Consider the following 20,428-nt stretch of genomic DNA (forward strand, 5'->3'; position numbering starts at 1 on the left):
TGATCACTACAAATAATAGTGTAGTTTTCGGCATTCAAGTTCGGTGGTCTCCGCCACCTACAGGGGTGGTCAAAATAAACGTTGATGCTGGGTTTAGATTAAATCAAAAAAGGCTGCAGCAGGGGTTGTGATTCGAGATGAAAACAGGGAAATTTTAGCGGCTTGTTGCAAAATAACTTACCCTATTCTTTCGGACTTTGTAGCAAAAGCAGTTGCGGTGATACACGGGATCCGATTTGCTAAAGAGTTGGGTTTTGTCAATAATAGTCGAGGGAGATTCAAGATCTGTTATTAGGAAGATTAATAACCATGAACATGATTTATTGGACATAAGTGATCTTACATGGTTTGCGAATGAGATAGTGAATTAGTTTTAGGCCTACGCCTTCCACTTCATTGGCAGATCTGGGAACAAAACAGCGCATGCAATTGCGCAAGAGGGATTAAGTCAAGGCAATGATGGCTACTGGGTCAAAGATGCTCCGGCATTGGTAGAAGCAACGGCTGCAGAAGACTGTCGTCTTCATGAACCTTCATAGAACTGTTGGTTTTCTTCAAAGGGTTGTGAGGATTTGCATTCTGATGACTCCATTTCTTGTTTGGTTGCTCTCTATCCAGTATTGTTAATGATCTTGTTTGAGCAACTGTCGGTCGAAATTCCACGAGTGTTTTCCTTGTAACTGTTGGCTCTTTTAATTATTTTTCTTTCTTACGTTCTTCAATAAATAGGCTGCCTTTTGAGTTCAAAAAAAAAAACTAAAATCATATATTTTTTATATCAAAACTGTATTTTTATAAATTTGTTACATAAATTTTTTACTCACATAATGGTGTACTATAATCTAATATAAATAATATATTTAAGATATTGGCTGAATTAATGTCATCCATCAACTAGGTTTAAACACGGCCATAAAATTTTCAAAACTCCTTTTATTTTTACAAAGCAATATATATTATTTTGAGGACAAATTTATCTTTTTTTATATAAATTCTAAAAAAACGCAATTCAAACCCACAATGTTATAATCTTTTAATATATCCATTTTATCGTCTCAATTAAAGTCGCATTTGATTATTATATCTATTTTTTTAAAATATTATATAAAGTTTTCACTAACATATTATTATTATTATTATAGTTTTGGTAAATGCTTAATACCTTTATCTTAACATTCACATTTCAAGTAGAATGGGACAAATAGGAAAATAAATCAGTCATGTTGTTTAGAGTAAAGTTAGATGCCATTTTTATCTTTTGTTACTTATGTCAAATTAATACAAAAATCGTTTTTCTCAACAAACTTCACATTACTTGGCATAATCAACAATTATACTCCACTGTTAGGTTTGGTTGGAATATTATTTTTCGTATAAATTAGTAATAAATTAATTTTAATTAGTAAATTTTTATCACTTACATGATTTAAAAAAAAGAAATTAATTTTATTTTTTGTTTATTTTGGGAGGTGTTATTTTTTATAATATTTTTTTATCTATTTTTCTAATTTTAAATTTAAATAAATTTTTTGAAAAAATATTTAAATAATAATTATTTTAAATTTAAATGATGTAGCTAAGGGGTTTGATTTACACTGACTTAGTAGAAACTTAATAAATATTAAACTTTTAAAGCTTATATATTAGAAAGGATATATAAATAATTTAATTTTAAAAAACACTTTTTGTAAGGAGTACACAATTTTAAAATATCAATATTCTCAACACAATTAAAATTTAATTAACAAAATTATTTATTTACTTTTACTTGGTCAATAATATTTTTTTTGTAAATCATTACTTACATAATTTTTATACTATTTTTATTTCTTAAAAAATATTTTTTTTATATTTCTTTCACTGGATATATTATGAGACTAGTTTCAATTATGTGTATTAAGTTTCACGAAATTCGTTCATACTTTAACTTGCAAATTGATTTAATATTCATATCCGATTTGTTCACATTAAAAAATAGGTATTTCTTCTTAATTTATAAAACATGTACCGTAATTAGATATCAATTTAGAATCCATGCCTTAACTCTAAAATTTTAAATTTTTTTAATAAATAATTATTACTTAAGAAATTTTAATTTTAATTTAATTTTATTATTACTTAAATAAATTTAAAAAATGGTATATCGAGGATTTAAAATAGTAGTTAACAGTTATAGTTAGCTGTTAGCAGTTAGTTAGTTATTAGCAGTTACTGATGTTGGTTAGTTTTGTAAAACCTGTATAAATACATGAACTAGTTGTTCAACTGATTATCTTAAAATAGAAATCCAGTTATCTTCTTGAATTCTGGTTTCCATTATGGTATCTGAGCCATAAGAGTATTTTTTTTTCTTATGGCAACTGAAGCTATTTCTGGTAATGAAGCTGAGAATCGTCAGTCGTTTAACAATGCGGTTCATGCAGATGGTTCTTCATCCGGTCCTGGCACTGCTTCTTTAAGGAAGATTCAACAGTTCCCTAAGCATGATACCGTGAAACTTGGTGAACCTAATTTTCTTTTGTGGAAGCAACAAGTTCTGTTGATTCTAGAAGGATACGGTCTCCATGAGTTTGTTCTTGGTACTGCTAGTATTCCTCCACAATCTGTTACTGATACGGAAGGTAATCTTGTTCACAATCCTGAATTCTTGTTTCATAAACAACAAGACAAGTTATTAGCCTATTGGCTGCTGTCCACCATTTCTGATGAGATCCTGGTTCATCTCATTGATGCTCGATCTAGTTTTGATGTTTGGAATACTGTTGTTCATCGTTTCGCTTCAAAGTCTACTTTGGCAGTTTCTACCTTGCGTCATTCCTTGTATTCACAGAAAAAGGGTCAATTAACTATAAAAGAATACCTGGCAAAGATTAAAGGTTTGTGTGATACGCTTACAACTGCAGGTAATGATGTTTCTGAACAAGAGCAGATTAGTATTATTCTTGCTGGTCTGCCTGTGGAGTTTGAGTCAATTAGGATTGTGGCTTCTGCAATGAGGGTTCCTCTTGATCTTCTTGTAGAAATGCTCACTGATTGTGAAGCTCGACAACAAGAGCTAGTTTCGAATGTGTCTTTTCAGGCTAATTTTGTTCAGCAGCGTGGAAGCACTGATGACACCATCAGTAAAAGTGATAGGGGTGCTCGAACGTCTTATAGAGGCAATGGAAGATTTTCTCGAGCTAGAGGTCGAGAAAGGAAGTTTAGTCATACCCCAATGTCAATTGTGTGGACGAGTTGGTCATACTGTCCAAAAGTGCTATTATTGCTTTGATGAGAGTTTTGAGGGGGTGTCTGACCAGCCCATGCAGGCTCATTATCACCAATTTCAGGGACCTTCAACTTTTTCTTGTGCAGGACCTCACTATTACTCTCATATGAATGCTTCCACTGATGCTGCGGCTACTTCTAAGCAAAGATCGTGTTCTTCAAATCTTTTGAATTCAACCGTGTGGTATCCCGATTTAGGAGCATCCAATCATGTTACTAATGATTTGGATAATTTGCAGGGTACAACACTGTATACAGGTAATCACAAGCTTTACATGGGGAATGGAGTATCTGTGCCTGTAGCTCATGTTAGCTCAGGTCTTCTTCCAACTACTAGTAGAGTATTTCATTTGGAAAATATCTTGCATGTTCCTCGTATTTGCAATAATTTGCTATCTGTTGCTCAATTTGCAAAAGATAATCAGGTTTATTTTGAGTTTCATCCAGTGCATTGTTTTGTGAAGGATGTCAAGACAGAGAGCATTTCATTGGTGGGTCACATTCATAATGGCCTGTACAAATTTGATTTGTCTGCTTTCCAAAAGTTTAGCGCTGTTGGTTCCTCTCCTGTCACTGTTCATGTTACTAGTCTGGCGCCTCCTACTTCTAGTAATCATGTTTTTAATATGTGGCACAGAAGACTTGGCCACCCTTGTAATAAAACTGTTGCTACAATACTTTAAAAATTTAATATAGTTGCAAACAATTCTCAGCTGAATTTAGTATGCTCTGCGTGTCAACTTGGAAAATTTCATAAGCTCTATTTTCTCCCTTCTACTGTGTATTCGGCCCCTTTTGAGCTTATTGTTGCTGATCTTTGGGGGCCAGCCTCTGTCTCTTCTAAAGGACATTCTTACTATATTTCGTTTGTTGATGCTTACTCCAGATTTACTTGGGTTTATCTTCTTAAACATAAGTCTGAGGCTCTTGCAAAATTTCTACATCTTCAAAAGTTTATTGAAGTTCAATTCGGCTGTAAGGTAAGTGTGCTTCAAACTGATTGGGGGGAGATTTTCAGTCTTTTCCCCAATCACTGTCTCAATTGGGAATACATCATCGCCTTTCTTACCCGCATACCTCGGAGCAGAATGGCTTGGTCGAAAGAAAACATAGCCATATAGTTGATGTTGGTCTGACGTTATTGGCTCAAGCAAATGTTCCTATGCATTTATGGTCTCATGCTTTTATCACTGCAATTCACCTCATTAACAGGCTCCTGACACTTGTTCTTAATGGAAAGTCTCCATATGAGCTGTTGTACAAGTCTGTGCCTGTTTACATGCATCTCAAAGTTTTTGGTTGTCGATGTTATCCTTATCTCAGGCCATTCAACTCTCATAAGTTACAGTTTCATTCCAAACCATGTGTTTTTCTTGGTTATAGTCCTGTTCACAAGGGGTTCAATTGTCTTGATGATGATGGGAAGCTGTTTATCTCTCGACATGTGACTTTCGATGAAACATGTTTTCCTTTTAAGAGATCTGCCAACCCAGCTAGTGCTTCGGTTCGACCTCAGTTCTTACATCAACAGTCTTACGTTCCAGTAGTGATGCCTGCAGATCGATCTTCAAGTCTGGTTAATTCTACTCAGTCTGGACCTGGCAATTCTCCTATTTTGTAGCTTGGGTCTACTGGTGTTTCTAGTTCACCTGCTGTTGATAACTGTAGTCAGTCTGCCTCTTCTTCTTCATCACTTTCCCTTCAAGCTGAAGCATGTTCTGATTCTCATTTAATTCCTAACAGTACTCCAGTTGTTGAGGAAGTCTCTGCTCCTTTTGTCAATGTGCATCCGATGCAAACCAAGGCCAAAAGTGGTATTTTTAAACCCCAAATTTTTTCAGCTGAGCTGCAGGTTACTGAACCTGTAACAATTGATGAGGCCTTGCCTTCCAAGGAGTGGACTCCAGCTGCTCAATAAGAATATGATGCTTTGATGAAAAACAATACCTGGAATTTGGTTCCACTACCTGCCAATAGGAGAGCTATGGGGTGCAAGTGGATATTCAAACTTAAGCATCATTCGAATAGGTCCATTGCTCGATATAAGGGTTGTTTGGTGTCAAAGGCTATCTCTAGGAAGCTGGAATTGACTTTCATGAAACCTTTAGCCCGGTTGTAAAACCAGCCACAATTCGTGTTGTTCTAGCTTTGGCAGTGAAGTTTGGCTGGCAATTACGACAAATTGACATCAATAATGCATTCCTTAATGGTGACTTAACTGAAGAGATCTACATGGTCCAACCCTTTGGTTTTGAACAGCAGCATGGTAGTTAGAATTTGGTATGTAGATTAAAGAAGGCGTTGTATAGCCTTAAACATGCACCACGATCTTGGTTTTCCAAACTTAGAGACTTCTTACTTACTTCTCGGTTTGTGTTAGCAAAGTCAGATGGCTCGTTATTTGTCCGAAAAATTGGAGGTGTGTTGTTGTATGTACTTGTCTATGTCGATGACATAATTGTCACTGGTAATCATCAAGGAAATATTGATGAATTTGTTATTGCTTTGGATACAAAGTTTTATTTGAAGGATTTGGGGCCACTTAGTTATTTCCTGGGTATTGAAGTCTTGCCTACTACTAATGGGTTATTCTGGAGTCAATGCAAATATGTTCTTAACCTTTTAAAGAGGGCTCGGATGGATTGTGCGAAGGGTTCTCCTACACCCATGGCTACTTCAACATTTTTATCTCAACATGTGGGGAGTGCTATTGAAAATGAATCTGACTATAGGAGCATTGTAGGCGCACTTCAGTATGTTGCTATCACTCGGCCTGATATTACATTTGTTGTTAATAAAGTCTGTCAATTCATGCATCTTAAGGCTGTAAAACGAATTCTTCGATATCTTCAAAACACTGTAGAGTATGGTCTTCATTTTACTACTGCTGCCAACTTGGACCTAGTAAGGTTTTTTGATGCGAACTGGGGAACTGATATCAGTGATAGGAGGTCCACTTCAGGTTTTTGTGTGTTTTTTTGGTGGTAAACCTGTGGCCTGGGGATCCAAGAAGCAACATGTTGTCTCCAGGTCTACTGTAGCGGCTGAGTATCGATGACTTGCTCATGCTGTTACTGAGGTTGTGTGGCTCGAGTCTCTCTTGTTTGAGTTGCATATTGTTCCTTCCAAGAAAGCTACAGTGTGGTGCGATAGTTTTGGGGCTGTTGCTGTGTCAGCCAATCCAGTGTTGCATTCGAAGTTCAAGCACGTGGAGTTGGATTTATTTTTTGTTAGGGAAAAGGTTGTTGCTGGATAGTTGATTATGGGGCATGTTCCAGCTCAGGATCAAGTAGCAGATATTTTCACAAAACCCTTGTCTGCTCCTATGTTTACAAAGTTTCGGTCGAGTCTCAAAGTTGTTTCCAAACGAGAACCAGCAGCAAAGGTCAAGTAGCTGGAGGCATATTGAGGATTTAAAATAGTACTTAACAATTATAGTTACCTGTTAGCAGTTAGTTAGTTATTAGCAATTACTGATGTTGGTTAGTTTTGTAAAACCTGTATAAATACAGGAACTGGTTGTTCGGCTGATTATCTTGAAATAGAAATCCAGTTATCTTCTTGAATTCTAGTTTCCATTATGGTAAAAGCGGTAAAAGTACTATGACGATTTTTGTGTTAGATTGCATTTTGTCGTCTTTACTCAAAAAATAGGTAAATTAATCTTTATAACCAAAGAGCAAACTGGTTAAAAATTCAATTCATTTCCATTGTTAAAAATCGATGACTATAAGATATACATGATATGCGTCATGTCACTATCTGATTATTTTGTTAGACATACAAGTTTCAAATGGGTAAAATATAAACCATATGTTGGAACATTGGCAGCAGCAAACATCAAACAAAGTTACAACACAGTGTTTGCAAGACTGAAGCAAGAAGAATCGAAGCAAAGAAAGAGCAAAGCAAAGCAAAAATTTGATCAAAATTGAATACTCAGCAAAGTTGTAACTGAACATTCATCATTTTTCATTCAAATTTGAAATATAAAAGAGTTACAATGTACATTGACAGTTACCTAATGTATTTAACTGCCCCAACTAATACAAACCTAATCACTAGCCAAAAATAATCAAATATAGCTGACCAATCAGCCATTACATCAAAAGATCTTATCACTAACTTAAGTTTAACTAGTATTACAATCAAACTAAAATTGAACCGAACCAAATTACATCAAAACAAAACAGCAAAGTTGGTTGCTTCATTCGGTTCAAAAACCATTCGTGCGCACCAAGCAAAATGAGCTGAGCTCGATAGCTGCTGGTCTCGACAGTAGCAAGCTTCTGGCTCCATGTTGCATTGCAGTCCAGCTTTCAACACTCCTCCTTGGACTGTATGCAACACATTCCAATTGCACTTCTCAAAGATTCAAATCGAGCAGCCCCTAAGGGCTTGGTCATTATGTCAGCCAATTGTGCTCCTGAGCTGCAATGCACAAGGCTGACTTCCTTTGCTTGTTCAGCCTCTCTACCAAAATGCAGTTTGATTTTAAAATGCTTAGTCTTACCATGGAACACAGGGTTCTTGGCTATTGCAACTGCAGACTGATTATCCACCCAAATTTCAGTTGCTTCATCTTGAGTTTCATTAAGGTCGTAAAGCAGCTTCCTTAGCCAAATGGCCTGATTAACTGCTCCTGCTGCAGCAATGTACTCTGCTTCAGCTGTGGACTGAGCAACAGTTTGTTGCTTCTTTGAACTCCAGCAAAACATGCCCGATCCAAGTGTGAAGAAGTATCCAGAGGTACTCTTCATGTCATCGAGAGATCCTGCCCAGTCACTGTCAGAGTAGCCTTCTAGTTTCAGTTGGTTCCGACTTTCAAACATTACACCAAAACTAGCAGTGCCCTTGATGTATCTAAGGACCCTCTTTGCTGCCTTCAAATGTGCCTCATTGCAACAATGCATAAATCTCGATAACAGGCTAACACCAAACATGATGTCTGGCCTGGTTGCTGTTAGATACAACAGACAACCAACTAGGCTTCGATAGTGCCTCTCATCAACCCTCTGCTGATCACCACTGCTAGTCAGCTTTTCTCCTTGAGCCACTGGTGTGCTGACTGCTTTACAGTTATGCATGCAAAATTTGTCTATGATCTTCAAAGCAAATGAGTGTTGGCTGATGAAGATACCTCGATCAGACTAGTGCACTTCCATGCCAAGGAAGTAAGTCATGATCCCCAAATCTGTCATCTCAAACACTTGCTGCATTTGGACCTTGAACTGATCAATGAGCTCAATTTTGCTCCCTGTCACAAGCAAATCATCCACATATAAGGAGACAATCAGCAAGGTTTCATGTTCTGACCTTTTAACATACAGAGTAGGCTCACTAAGGCTCTTTACAAATCCAAGTTTGGTTAGGTAAGCATCAACTCTGTCATACCAGGCCCTTGGTGCCTGTTTCAGGCCATAGAGGGCCTTTCTCAACTTATACACTTTGTCCTCATGTCCAACAACTTCAAAACCTTCAGGTTGCTCGATGAAGATCTCCTCCTTGAGAAAACCATTCAGGAATGCTGATTTGACATCCAATTGGTGAACTCTCTACTGCTTCTGAGCTGCTAAAGCAAACAGCAGCTTAATTGTATCCAGTCTTGCCACTGAAGCAAAAGTTTCTAGGTAGTCAACACCATACTGCTGACTGTAGCCCTTCACCACAAGCCTGGCCTTGTGCTTGTTCAGTGAGCCATCAGCATTGTACTTGGCCCGGTACACCCATTTAACTCCTATGACCCTCTTGTGTTCTGGTCTGCTCACCAACTCCCAAGTCTAATTTTTGTTGATCATTTCCAACTCAGCTTCCATAGCTTTCATCCAGCTTCTGTTCTTAGCAGCCTCTTCAAAGTCTGAGGGCTCAATCACAGCAACATTGCACCTCTGATAGACATCAGCCAAAGTTCTGGTGCCCCTCACTGGTATATCATCGACAGCATCATTACTTGGTCCTTCTTCTACAGGTTCAGCAACCAAGTCTAACTGGTCCAATTCAGACAAGTCAGCCTCAACACCATTCCAATTCCCCACCTTTTCCTCATCAAACTTTACATCCCTGCTGACTAAAACCTTCTTTGCTGTAGGATCATACACTCTATAGCCCTTCTTGTTGCTGCTGTAGCCAACAAAGATTCCTGGAGTTGCTCTGCTCTCAAGCTTGGTCCTTTTCTCTACTGGAATAAGTGCATAACATACACAGCCAAACACTTTTAAGTGAGTTACCACAGGTTTGACTCCATGCCAAGCCTCAAAAGGAGTCTTATCCTTGACTGCTCTAGTTGGCAGTCTGTTGAGCAGATACACTGAGGTGTTGACTGCCTCAGCCCAAAACTGACTTGGAAGCTTGCCTTGAAACAAGAGGCACCTGGCCATGTTCAGTACAGTCCTATTCTTTCTCTCACAGACTCTATTCTGTTGAGGAGTATAGACTGTTGTGAGCTGATGGTGAATCCCAGCACTGTCACAAAGCTTCTGAAATCTCTCAGACACATATTCAGAGCCATTATCAGTCCTCAAGCCTCTAATTTTGCAGCCTGACTGATTTTCAGCATAAGCCTTGAATTTGCAGAAGGCTTCAAACACTTCTGACTTTTGCTTCAAGAAGTAGACCCAGCACAACCTTGTTAAATCATCTATAAACAGGGCAAAGTACCTGTTCTCACTGATTGAAGGTGTTCTCATAGGGCCACAAACATCAGAGTGCACCAATTCGAGCTTGTTTTGAGCTCTCCAAGCACTGTCAGCAGGAAAAGGCAGTCTAGCCTTCTTACCAAGCTGACAAACCTCACAAACATTTCCACTAACTTCAATTTTTGAAATGTCATCAACCAAATTCAGCCTATGTAACAGATCGATGGATCTAAAATTTGCATGGCCTAGTCTCCTATGCCACAAGTCAGTGCTTTCAACAAGGCTGGTGTATGCCTTTCTTTCTATTTGGCTAACATCCAGCATGAAGCACCTATCAGTCATAGAGACTGTGACTAACTCCAGACCATTCATGTCTTGAACAATACAGCAACCATCCTTAAAAACCAATGTATAGCCCTTTTCAACTAATTGGCCTACACTAAGCAAATTCTGGTCTAAGTCAGGTACAAAAAACACATCTGAGATCAGCTTGTTACCTGAACCAGTGCTAATCAACACACTGCCCTTGCCTTTAGCCTCAATCAGCCTACCATCTCCAATTCTAATCCTCGAGTGGAAGCTTCTGTCTAGGCCTTTGAACAGCTTCTCATCTGCTGCCATATGGTGTGAGCAGCCACTGTCTAGTAGCCAATCATTGCTGGCCTTGGTTGTGCCAACAAAACAAGTTGCTGTGAACATTTGCTCCTCCTGAGCTTGAATGTCCTCAGCAGTTCTAGCTTGTTGCAGAGCAGCCTCCCTTGGTTTCCCCTTGCACACCTTCTCCACATGGCCAAACTGCTTGCATTTTCTACACTGAATATCTGGCCTAAACCAGCAATACTTTTCTGAATGTGTTGTCTTCTTGCAATGAACACATGGTGGGAACACCCTTTTTGCTTCATCTCTTCCTGACTTGACCCTTCTATTGTGCCAAGGCTTCTTGCCTTTTGCACTCACACTCGAGCCTTCACTGGCTTTAGCCTAGAAAGCAGCTTCAGGATTCTCCTCCTGCCTATTTGCCCTCCTTTGCTCAAGTGCATACAGGGAGTTTATCAGCTCAGACAATGAAATGGCTGATAAGTCCCTCGAGTCCTCAAGTGAAGAGATTTTAGACTCAAATTTCTCAGGGAGAGTTGTAATAACCTTTTCAACAACTCTGCTCTCTGTGAAGTCCACTCCCATGAGCCTAATGCTGTTGACAATGGCCATTATCCTGTCTGAGTACTGCTTGATGGTCTCAGACTCCTTCATCCTCAAATTTTCAAAGTCTCTCCTAAGGTTGATCACTTGCTGTTGCCTTGTCTTATCAGTCCCCATGAACTCCTCCTTCAGCTTCTCCCAAGCCTGCTTTGGTGAGTCACAGGCCATGATGCGAGTAAATATCACATCAGAGATTCCATTTTGCAAGCAGGCCATAGCCTTATGCTTCTTGGCTCGCTCCTCAGTATGTTGCCTCATCTATGCAATGGTGGGATTGGCTCTCAATGGAGGTGGTTCAGCATCATTCTCGATCACACTCCAAAGATCATGTGCCTGGAGATAAGTATTCATTTTAACTATCCAAATGTGATAGTTTTCTCCAGTGAACACTGGTGGAGGTGGTGGAGTGAAACTCATTCTGCTAAACTGATTTTAAGTGCTTCAATCTTACCAAATTTTGAACTTGCTGTTGGTTTTGATTCGAACACAACAGATTGCATACAAAGGCCCCTCAAAGACTCGGGCTCTGATACCATTTGTTGGAACATTGGCAGCAGCAAACATCAAACAAAGTTACAACACAGTGTTTGCAAGACTGAAGCAAGAAGAATCGAAGCAAAGAAAGAGCAAAGCAAAGCAAAAATTGATCAAAATTGAATACTCAGCAAAGTTGTAACTGAACATTCATCATTTTTCATTCAAATTTGAAATATAAAAGAGTTACAATGTACATTGACAGTTACCTAATGTATTTAACTGCCCCAACTAATACAAACCTAATCACTAGCCAAAAATAATCAAATATAGCTGACCAATCAGCCATTACATCAAAAGATCTTATCACTAACTTAAGTTTAACTAGTATTACAATCAAACTAAAATTGAACCGAACCAAATTACATCAAAATAAAACAGCAAAGTTGGTTGCTTCATTCGGTTCAAAAACCATTCGTGCGCACCAAGCAAAATGAGCTGAGCTCGATAGCTGCTGGTCTCGACAGTAGCAAGCATCTGGCTCCATGTTGCATTGCAGTCCAGCTTTCAACACCATATGAAGTGAAAAAAAAAAGTTTATTAACAATTCTGTCATTTTACAGTATTCTCAGGTTACATGGCCTGAGTTTGTCTTAAAAAAAATTAAATAATACTATAGAAGAAAGGAAAGAACCAAAATACAAATTAAATAAAGAAAATTACAAAGAGAAGATGTCTGCTTTTAACTTATTACAAAGGGATTTGTTTCCTTGGTACATTTCTAACCATGGGACATTGCAACTTTACCCCCAAATATTCAGGCTACCATTACGTTTTCCCTATGAAGAACCCTTGGACACATCTTTACTTGACCTATTGTACTTCATATGGCTCTTAACTAGTTGCCCTGCTGCAATTGCTGACATGAGAGACAGCTCCCCCGCAAGGACAGCTCCCGCTACAATAGTTGCCAGCATCCTAGCGTTTGCTCCTGGTGTCTCTTTGCTTGCACCCTTCACTCCAAGTAAGTTCAAACAGGCTGATTGAGATGCAAGCTGAGTTCCACCACCAACAGTACCAACCTAAAAGATACAGCAACAGAGATAAATACCCAGATTCTGTTTAGGCGATCAAAATTCTTGTGTTTGATAATTAGACAGAAACACTATGAATTACCTCAATGGAGGGCATTGTGACAGAGATGTGGAGGTCCTTGCCCTCGTTAACAGCTTCCATCATCGTGATGCAATGGGAGCTCTCAACGTTTTGAGCCGGATCTTGTCCCGTAGCTATGTAGATTGCGGCAACGATGTTACTGGCGTGAGCGTTGAATCCACCCAGAGCTCCAGCCATAGCTGATCCAGTAAGGTTCTTAAGCATGTTAAGCTCAACGAGAGATTCCACACTTGTCTTCAAGACCTTCCTCACCACATCACCCTTAATGATGACTTCACAGACAACAGATTTGCCTCTTCCTTCAATCCAATTTACAGCAGCCGGTTTTTTGTCGGAACAATAGTTTCCTATATGCAAAATTCATAAATATCAGTTATCCTATGTCAAACAGTAAAGACATAATTCAGTTATCCTATGTCAAACAGTAAAGACATAATTGCAAGTCTATGCAAAAAAATTGAAACTCACCAGAGATGCCAATGACATCCATGTCAGGGAAATCAGTTTGAAGGAAATCCAAAACGTTTTGGACTCCCTTGGAAACCATGTTCATCCCCATAGCATCACCGGTACTGCAAGTGAATCTAATATACAGATTCTTTCCAGCAATTGCACATTTGATACCTTGGAGCCTGCCAAATCTACTTGATCTGCAACCACCAAAAAGCCAAAATTTTCAATATTAGCTTGAATTTTAAATCCATCAATATGGAGTTCTAGAAATATCAACACAAACCTGTTGAAAACAACAGACAAGGTCTCGAAATTATCAGGGTCCTCCAAATACAACTTCAAATCAGCTGCCCTTTTCGCAGTACCGAACCTTACACATGGAGCTCTAGTCATACCATCTTTCAATAGAACACTTGTAGCTCCACCAGACAAATGAATAGCCTTACAGCCCCTATTAGTGCTAGCCACCAAGCACCCTTCCGTGGTTGCCATAGGAACCGAGTACTCTCTTCCATTAACCAACAAAGGCCCAGCAATTCCAACGGGAATCTGCACGTAGCCAACCGGCATCTCACAACACTGCCCTAAAATCGACTCGTAATCAAACCCATCCAAGGGCAATCCTGATAACGACTTCCCTGTTAATCTTTGCAACGCTTCCCGCCTGATTGCGGCCGCCCTCTTGCAATCACCCAAGTTCGATTCCAAGGAATACGAAGGGGTTGTTCCAGCAACTACAGATTTAATTATTTCTTCATCTTCCTCCGTTAGTACCGTCACAGGCTTTTCATCGAACACTTTCTGGGCAGTCACGATTGGTGCCGCAGGAGGCAAAGGAGGAAGCAAGCAATCAAGAGCTTGTCCGCAAGGGACCTTACGGGCATCCTCTTTTGCAAGCAAAACTTCGTTTTCCTCTTCCTCGTCTTCGGCAATCCAAACGTCAGGCGATGGCCGGAAAACCAAAGATTGAACGAAGTCAAGCCCAAAGAAACCCAAAAGGTAAATAAACGATGTGAAAAACGCGAGAATCGCGATGATCTCAGAAAAGGTGACGACATGGAGAGGCGTGGAGGTACGGATCTTCTCACGCCAACGGGAAAGAAGGAAATAAACCACCGAGAAGAAGAGGGTAAAGAACACCGCATTCGTCAGATGCAAAGGAAGCGGCAATGCGTCGGAGGCTTTAGTGGGATCTTCCTCTAAAGGAATCTTCTTCGTGGGCTTGAGAGATTGAACTCGTTTAGTCGAATACAGCCGGGGAGCCTCCATTTTGGGTGTCGACGGCGGCGGAAACCCGGCGGTGGAGGAGGAGAATAGAAGAGGAATGAAAGTAAGAGATGATTTCAGTTAGTTTTACGATTATGGTGAAGGTGGAGCTTGAGATGCTAGAGTTTAGGGAGGGAAGGGGAGTATTTATAGGATAAAGAGTAAAGAGAGCGTGAGGAAAAAGGCGCGTGAAGTGAAGATGGGGCAGTGTTTGGCACTTGTTAGTGAGAAGAGTCAAAGAAAGAATTATAGGGATAGTGTTTGGAAGCGTTCAGTGCATGGGAGCAACGTCGTCAGCACATCCTGGCTGCTTCATTTTCATTTAGGGTAAACTACACAATCAGTCACTAAAGTATGGGTACGTTTTTGTTTTGATCACTGAACTAAAAAAAGTTACAATTTGGTTTCTGAACTATTCAAAAGTTTTCATTTAAGTCACTAAACTGTTAAAATCGATGCTACATAGCTTTTTCTCTTCACACTGCCTACATGAATCGGAAGCTCTCTTTCCCTTTCTTTTTTACGGTTCAATTTTTTTCTACAACTTTTTTCTTTGATAGAAATTGACATTTAGATCGACTTGAATCTAAGATATGTTCTTTTACTTGCTAATTGGTATTGATCTACTGTACCAGTCGTTGAGTCATTACTTGGAGCTCGTTGGCAGAACTTTTTTTAAAAAATAGTTAACAACCTAGTGACTTAAATAAATTTTTTGAATAGTTTAGTAACTTAAATGAAAATTTTCAAATATTTTAGTGACCAAATTATAACTTTTTAGTTAAGTGACCAAAACGAAAACTTATCCATAATTTTCCATTCATTATATTTGGTCTTTCTCCCTATTTTGATATTTCTGTCACCTGTTTTTCATTATTGTATGGGTTTAATTATTCCTTATTTTGGGTTGTTTTTCATAATAAATTATCCAAATAAATATTAACGCTGTTGTTAAGTTCTATACATTTTTGGGCTAATGTCTATTAAAAGAAATAGAAATGAAAGAAAGTCGTATTTATTATTAGCATAATTTTTTTTACCTTCCAAATTTATAAAAAGATTATTTATTTTATCTCTTTTACTCTTTTAATTTATTTTTTTATCAAATTATTCCAAAATGAATTAAAAAGTTAAAATTCTTTAACTTTATTGATGTTACATACACGTAGATTACCATCTAGATAACACATAAATATTTAAAATCTTAAAAACATTAACAAATATATATTTTTATACTTTTATACTTTTATAATACTTTTATTGGTTTTTAAATTTTTAAATTTTAAAAAATTAATTAAATACCGACGTGTCATCCATGTGACAATGCACGTGTATTCAAGTAAGCAAAGTTAAACAACATCAACTTTTCCATTCATTTTGAGGTAATTTGACAAAAAAAATATTAGTTTAAGAGCTAAAAAAGACAAAATTAAATAGAAAGCTAAAATGACATTTTTTTGTAAAGTTAAAGAATCAAATAAATTATTATGCCTTGATTATTTAATAAAATTTATGCAAAGTAGGGCTTTGACTTGAATTCATAATTAATTTTGATTTTTTCCTTTTGCTCGTAATTAATTGGATAAGTTTATAAGTTAAATTAATATGTAAAAAACATTAAAATATAGAGCTTTCACAGCTCATTTTTCCTTTTTAGATTATTATTTTTTTGCATGTTTATTACATGTTGTTTATTAAATTAAAGTTCAAATTTGACATTTTAAATATTTTAATATAATCAAATTATGACCTATTTTATATTAAATAAAATCTAGCCCATTCTTTAATCCTTAATTTTCACGTTTCTGTATTTTTTTTCCCATCAATTCAAGCAGCCTCTTGCTCTGTAGTCATATGTATGTATATATGACAATAATTATTATTCGGTTTACGTGGACTTTTATACAATAATGAAGATTTTTTTTTAGGCTAAAGTATTAAAACATAATTTCAAAAATCAAGTGTAATAAACAAAATCCTTAATCCAATAATAATAATAATAATAATAATAAATTGGATCTTTGAATTATCGTTTCCATCAAGACTTCTGATACTTAAATACTAATATGACAAGTGATGTGACGGGTGACATGAAACTTTTGATGACATGATGGTTGATATGGAGGGCTTAATTGATTTTTTTAATTATTTTAGGAGGCTTAATTGATGTTTAAGGATTATATAAAAATTCTTAAGAAATTATTGAAAATTATAAAAAAACAAAAATGGAAAGAAAATATTAAAATTATTATAAAATTTTAGCTAAAATTTATTAAAATATTAAAAAAAATGTTGAAAATTATCCAACTATAGAATTTATTAAATATCATAAAATTTTAAAAAATTATAAAAACTATTATTAATATGTTATGAAAATAATGGAAATATTAAATTAATATTATAAAAAATTTAGAAATGATAGGAAATGATATAAAAACAATTAAAATGATAAAAATCTATAAAAAATTAAAAAAATTATTGAAAGTATAAAAAATTTGAGTTAAGGTAGTGATTGTATAGACAAGAGTGTATGATAAAAATTTTATATGCTTAAAAGTTAATGACATGGGTTTATTCTATTGGTGCCTAAAAACATTAATTTTTAAAATAATTTATTTTTATAAATATTAATATATACACTTTTTTAGATCGATATGATAGAAAAATCGAATCGATTAAAAATTTTACAAGTAATAATTTCAATAAAATGATTTTAAAAAAAATAAAGAATGTTTTTATGGGCTACGTAAAAGAATATTGATCACTCTATAAGACTGGTTTTTTATATCCTTCTGCATATATTTTAGTAGATAAGGGAGAAATTATTTTCTTAACGCCTCTGGTTTCTGTAGGGCTGAAATTTTCATTCAGTCAATGACATGAATTTCAAAATAGGATGCCTATTTAATTTTTATAAATACAAATGATTGTACCCAAAAATAATAATTTGCATGCGTATATATATTTGAATAATTTCTGATTGTTCTATTTGATATAATGCTTAATATTATTTATAGTCTATTCCCGACTCATAAATAGGAGAATAATGTGATTCAGCATACTCAAACCCACGTCATCTTGCATTGAAAACAATAATCATACTAATCGAACTAAGACTTAATCAACAATTTGCATAATTCATGCAATTGGTGATTATTATAAAACAACATTCAATAAATATTAATATTCAAATGTTAAATTTATAATTGTTTGTGCTATTTTAGGTTCCAACAAGTCAAAAATTCGTGTTGGGTTAGTTTTTTTTATAAATATGTTTCTGGAGTATATATATGTATATATATATATATATGAGATTTGTTAAATGATGCAGTCAATTATCAGGAGTCACTCTCGAAAGGTCTTATCATATAATAGAACACAATAATGGTATTTGTTAAAATTGGAATCTAAGATGGTGAAAAGGAGGATAGCCACCTTAGATTTAACCTTTTGTACATTATGGATGCGATGAGTCTCTTGGTTGACCGAAGTTTATTGTCAGCCTTTTGTAGCCTTTTGTACATGCGGTGAGTCTCTTGACAGATATTTCTTGGTTGACTGGAGTTTATTGTCAGGTTGGTTTGATGATGGCACGATTATTAAGATATAATTTTCAATGGTTTGATCAAGATGATACATTTTTTTCGTTTGTTTTTGAATTCTTTTAGAGTTACGAATATTATTTTATACACATAACATATGAGCGTCAATTTATAATTTATTATATCCCATATTTTTATATTCTTATTATTCATGATGGCTATTAATGATATGTTTTCTTTGTACAAGAAAAATAATAAGAAATAGACGATAAGATTGAAGTAAATTTTTTTTTCCAAAATAATAAGCATGCATGAGAATTATTCATCGCCATGTGCTAAAGACTTGGACTGTTTGTCAAAGTTTTCTTCAAAAAAATCATATAACTCACAATGAAAGTTTATATATATATAAGCATAGTCAGGCCAACCAATGTAGAAAAAAACTAACATGATATCATCTTTTGTTATTGCCCAGTATTTATTTAGCAAATATTGACTGTAATATTGTCATGATTAGACCATATTATTTTTGGACAAGAACAAGGTCATTTCCACACAGGTAGAAGTGCAGTAAATTCAAAATAAAATATTAACTTAGTTTTAAAATTAGATTAAAAAGTCAATGTAACCCAAAAAGTTCAAATTATAAGCCCCCTAGGTTCAAATTTAAAATTTCGAACAAAATTAGGTGTCTATATAGATATTTTGTTAAATACCAAAATTTCCAATGAATTATCAAAAATTTTAACGAATTATCAAAATTTCTAAACTTATGTCCTTAGACATTTTGGTGTACACCACAAATTCTAAGACAATACCAAAATTTCTAAAGTAATAATTAGAAATTGTGATATACCAAAATTTCTAAGATAGTATACCAAAGATATTACGTTATATGCCACAATTTTAAGGGAATACCAATATTTCTAAGCAATCTCATTAGAAATTTTGGTATGTACCACAATTTTAAAGTAAATATCAATATTTCTAAGGAACCTCATTAGAAATTTTAGTATACCAAAATCATGTTGCACAAGTCTATACCAAGATTTTAAATGAAATGCTAAAATTTTTAAGCGCATATCTTTAGATATTTTGGTATACCCAAATCGCGTTATAGAAGCTTTTACCAAAATTTCTAAGAGAATAGTAATATTTCTAAGGAACCTTGCTAGAAATTTTGGTATATCAAAATCATGTTACACAAGCCTATACCAAGATTTTCTAGTGAAATACCAAAACTTCTATAAGCACATATCTTTAGATATTTTAGTATATGCTTCAATTTCTAAGGGTACCAATATTTCTATGGAACTTTGTCAAAAATTTTGGTATGCCAAAATCATTTTACACAAGATTTTACCAAAATTTCTTAGAGCTTAACCTTAGATATTTTGGTATGTAGCGCAATTCTTAAGGGAATATCAATATTTCTAAACAATCTCGTTAGAAATTTTGGAATACTAAAATTATGTTACACAAGCCTATATTAATATCTTTAATAAAATACTGAAGTTTTTAAGAGCTTATCCTTAGATGTTTTGATATATACCACTTTTTGTAAGGGAATACCAATATTTCTATGGAACCCTGTTAAAAATTTTAGTATACCGAAATCCAAATTTACAAACTTATATCAAGAATTCTAACAAAATACCAATATTTCTAATAGCATATCCTTAAATAATTTGATATATTCCAAAGTTTATAATGGAAGACCAAAATTTCTATAACTTTCAATGAACTACAGTTCTTGGTAAATCTATATACCTATATATATATATATATATATGAAAGGAAAAACATCCTCCTTTTCTTGATAGATGGCACACCTAAAATCAATGGCGGACGTTATAGATGGCACACCTACAATCAATGGCGGAGTCAAGTAGAGGCTTAGGGACCATGACCTCCCAAAGTTTAAATTTTTTTTATTTAGTCCTTTGTAAATATACTATGGCCCTTCCTAAAATATAAGTAGATCCTCCTAAAGTTTAAGATTTTTGCAATTTCCCCCTTTATATTATGGTTCTCCTAAAAATATAAATACTCCCCTCCAATATTTTTATAGTATTAAAAATAAAATTAAAAAAATTTATTCTTGATAAAAACAAAGAAAAATCTTCTTGAAGATGCTAAATTACTCATGATGACTTTTGAATGATATTTTTGTTAAAAAATAATAAATCAATTGTTATATTGAAATACTTCTTCTTTTGAATTGATTGTTTATATGTTTAAATCGATTGTTACGTAACACGTCTAATTTTAGCATGATCCCCTCCAAAATTAACATCTTGGCTCCACCACTGCCTACAATACTCCTTTTATTTTGTATTCAATAAAAAAAGTTAAATTTCAAATTCGGTTCATCTAATATGCCTAAACTTGAGATTTAATATATATCCTTTCATT

General features: G+C 35.3%; 1 protein-coding gene across 1 annotated transcript; it reads right to left on the reverse strand.

The window, feature by feature from the left end:
- Positions 1–12,156: 12,156 nt before the first annotated feature.
- Positions 12,157–14,763, reverse strand: LOC121203148 (3-hydroxy-3-methylglutaryl-coenzyme A reductase 1-like). The gene is made up of 4 exons (XM_041089079.1): positions 13,489–14,763; positions 13,221–13,402; positions 12,753–13,099; positions 12,157–12,658 (listed from the first exon to the last, which is right to left on the reverse strand). The coding sequence occupies exons 1-4, from the start codon at positions 14,472–14,474 to the stop codon at positions 12,416–12,418; spliced, it is 1,758 nt and encodes a 585-aa protein (XP_040945013.1). The 5' UTR covers positions 14,475–14,763; the 3' UTR covers positions 12,157–12,415.
- Positions 14,764–20,428: the final 5,665 nt, after the last annotated feature.

The sequence above is a fragment of the Gossypium hirsutum genome, chromosome D02 (assembly GCF_007990345.1).
Source record: "Gossypium hirsutum isolate 1008001.06 chromosome D02, Gossypium_hirsutum_v2.1, whole genome shotgun sequence".
In the NCBI taxonomy this organism is placed as follows: Eukaryota; Viridiplantae; Streptophyta; class Magnoliopsida; order Malvales; family Malvaceae; genus Gossypium; species Gossypium hirsutum.

Excerpts from the sequence above, each read along its gene's own strand:
- LOC121203148 (XM_041089079.1), bottom strand. The coding sequence starts at position 14,474 with ATGGAGGCTCCCCGGCTGTATTCGACTAAACGAGTTCAATCTCTCAAG. Across the intron at positions 13,403-13,488 it reads TTGTCTGTTGTTTTCAACAG|ATCAAGTAGATTTGGCAGGC; the intron begins GTTTGTGTTGAT and ends TGGTGGTTGCAG. Across the intron at positions 13,100-13,220 it reads GGATGTCATTGGCATCTCTG|GAAACTATTGTTCCGACAAA; the intron begins GTGAGTTTCAAT and ends TTTTGCATATAG.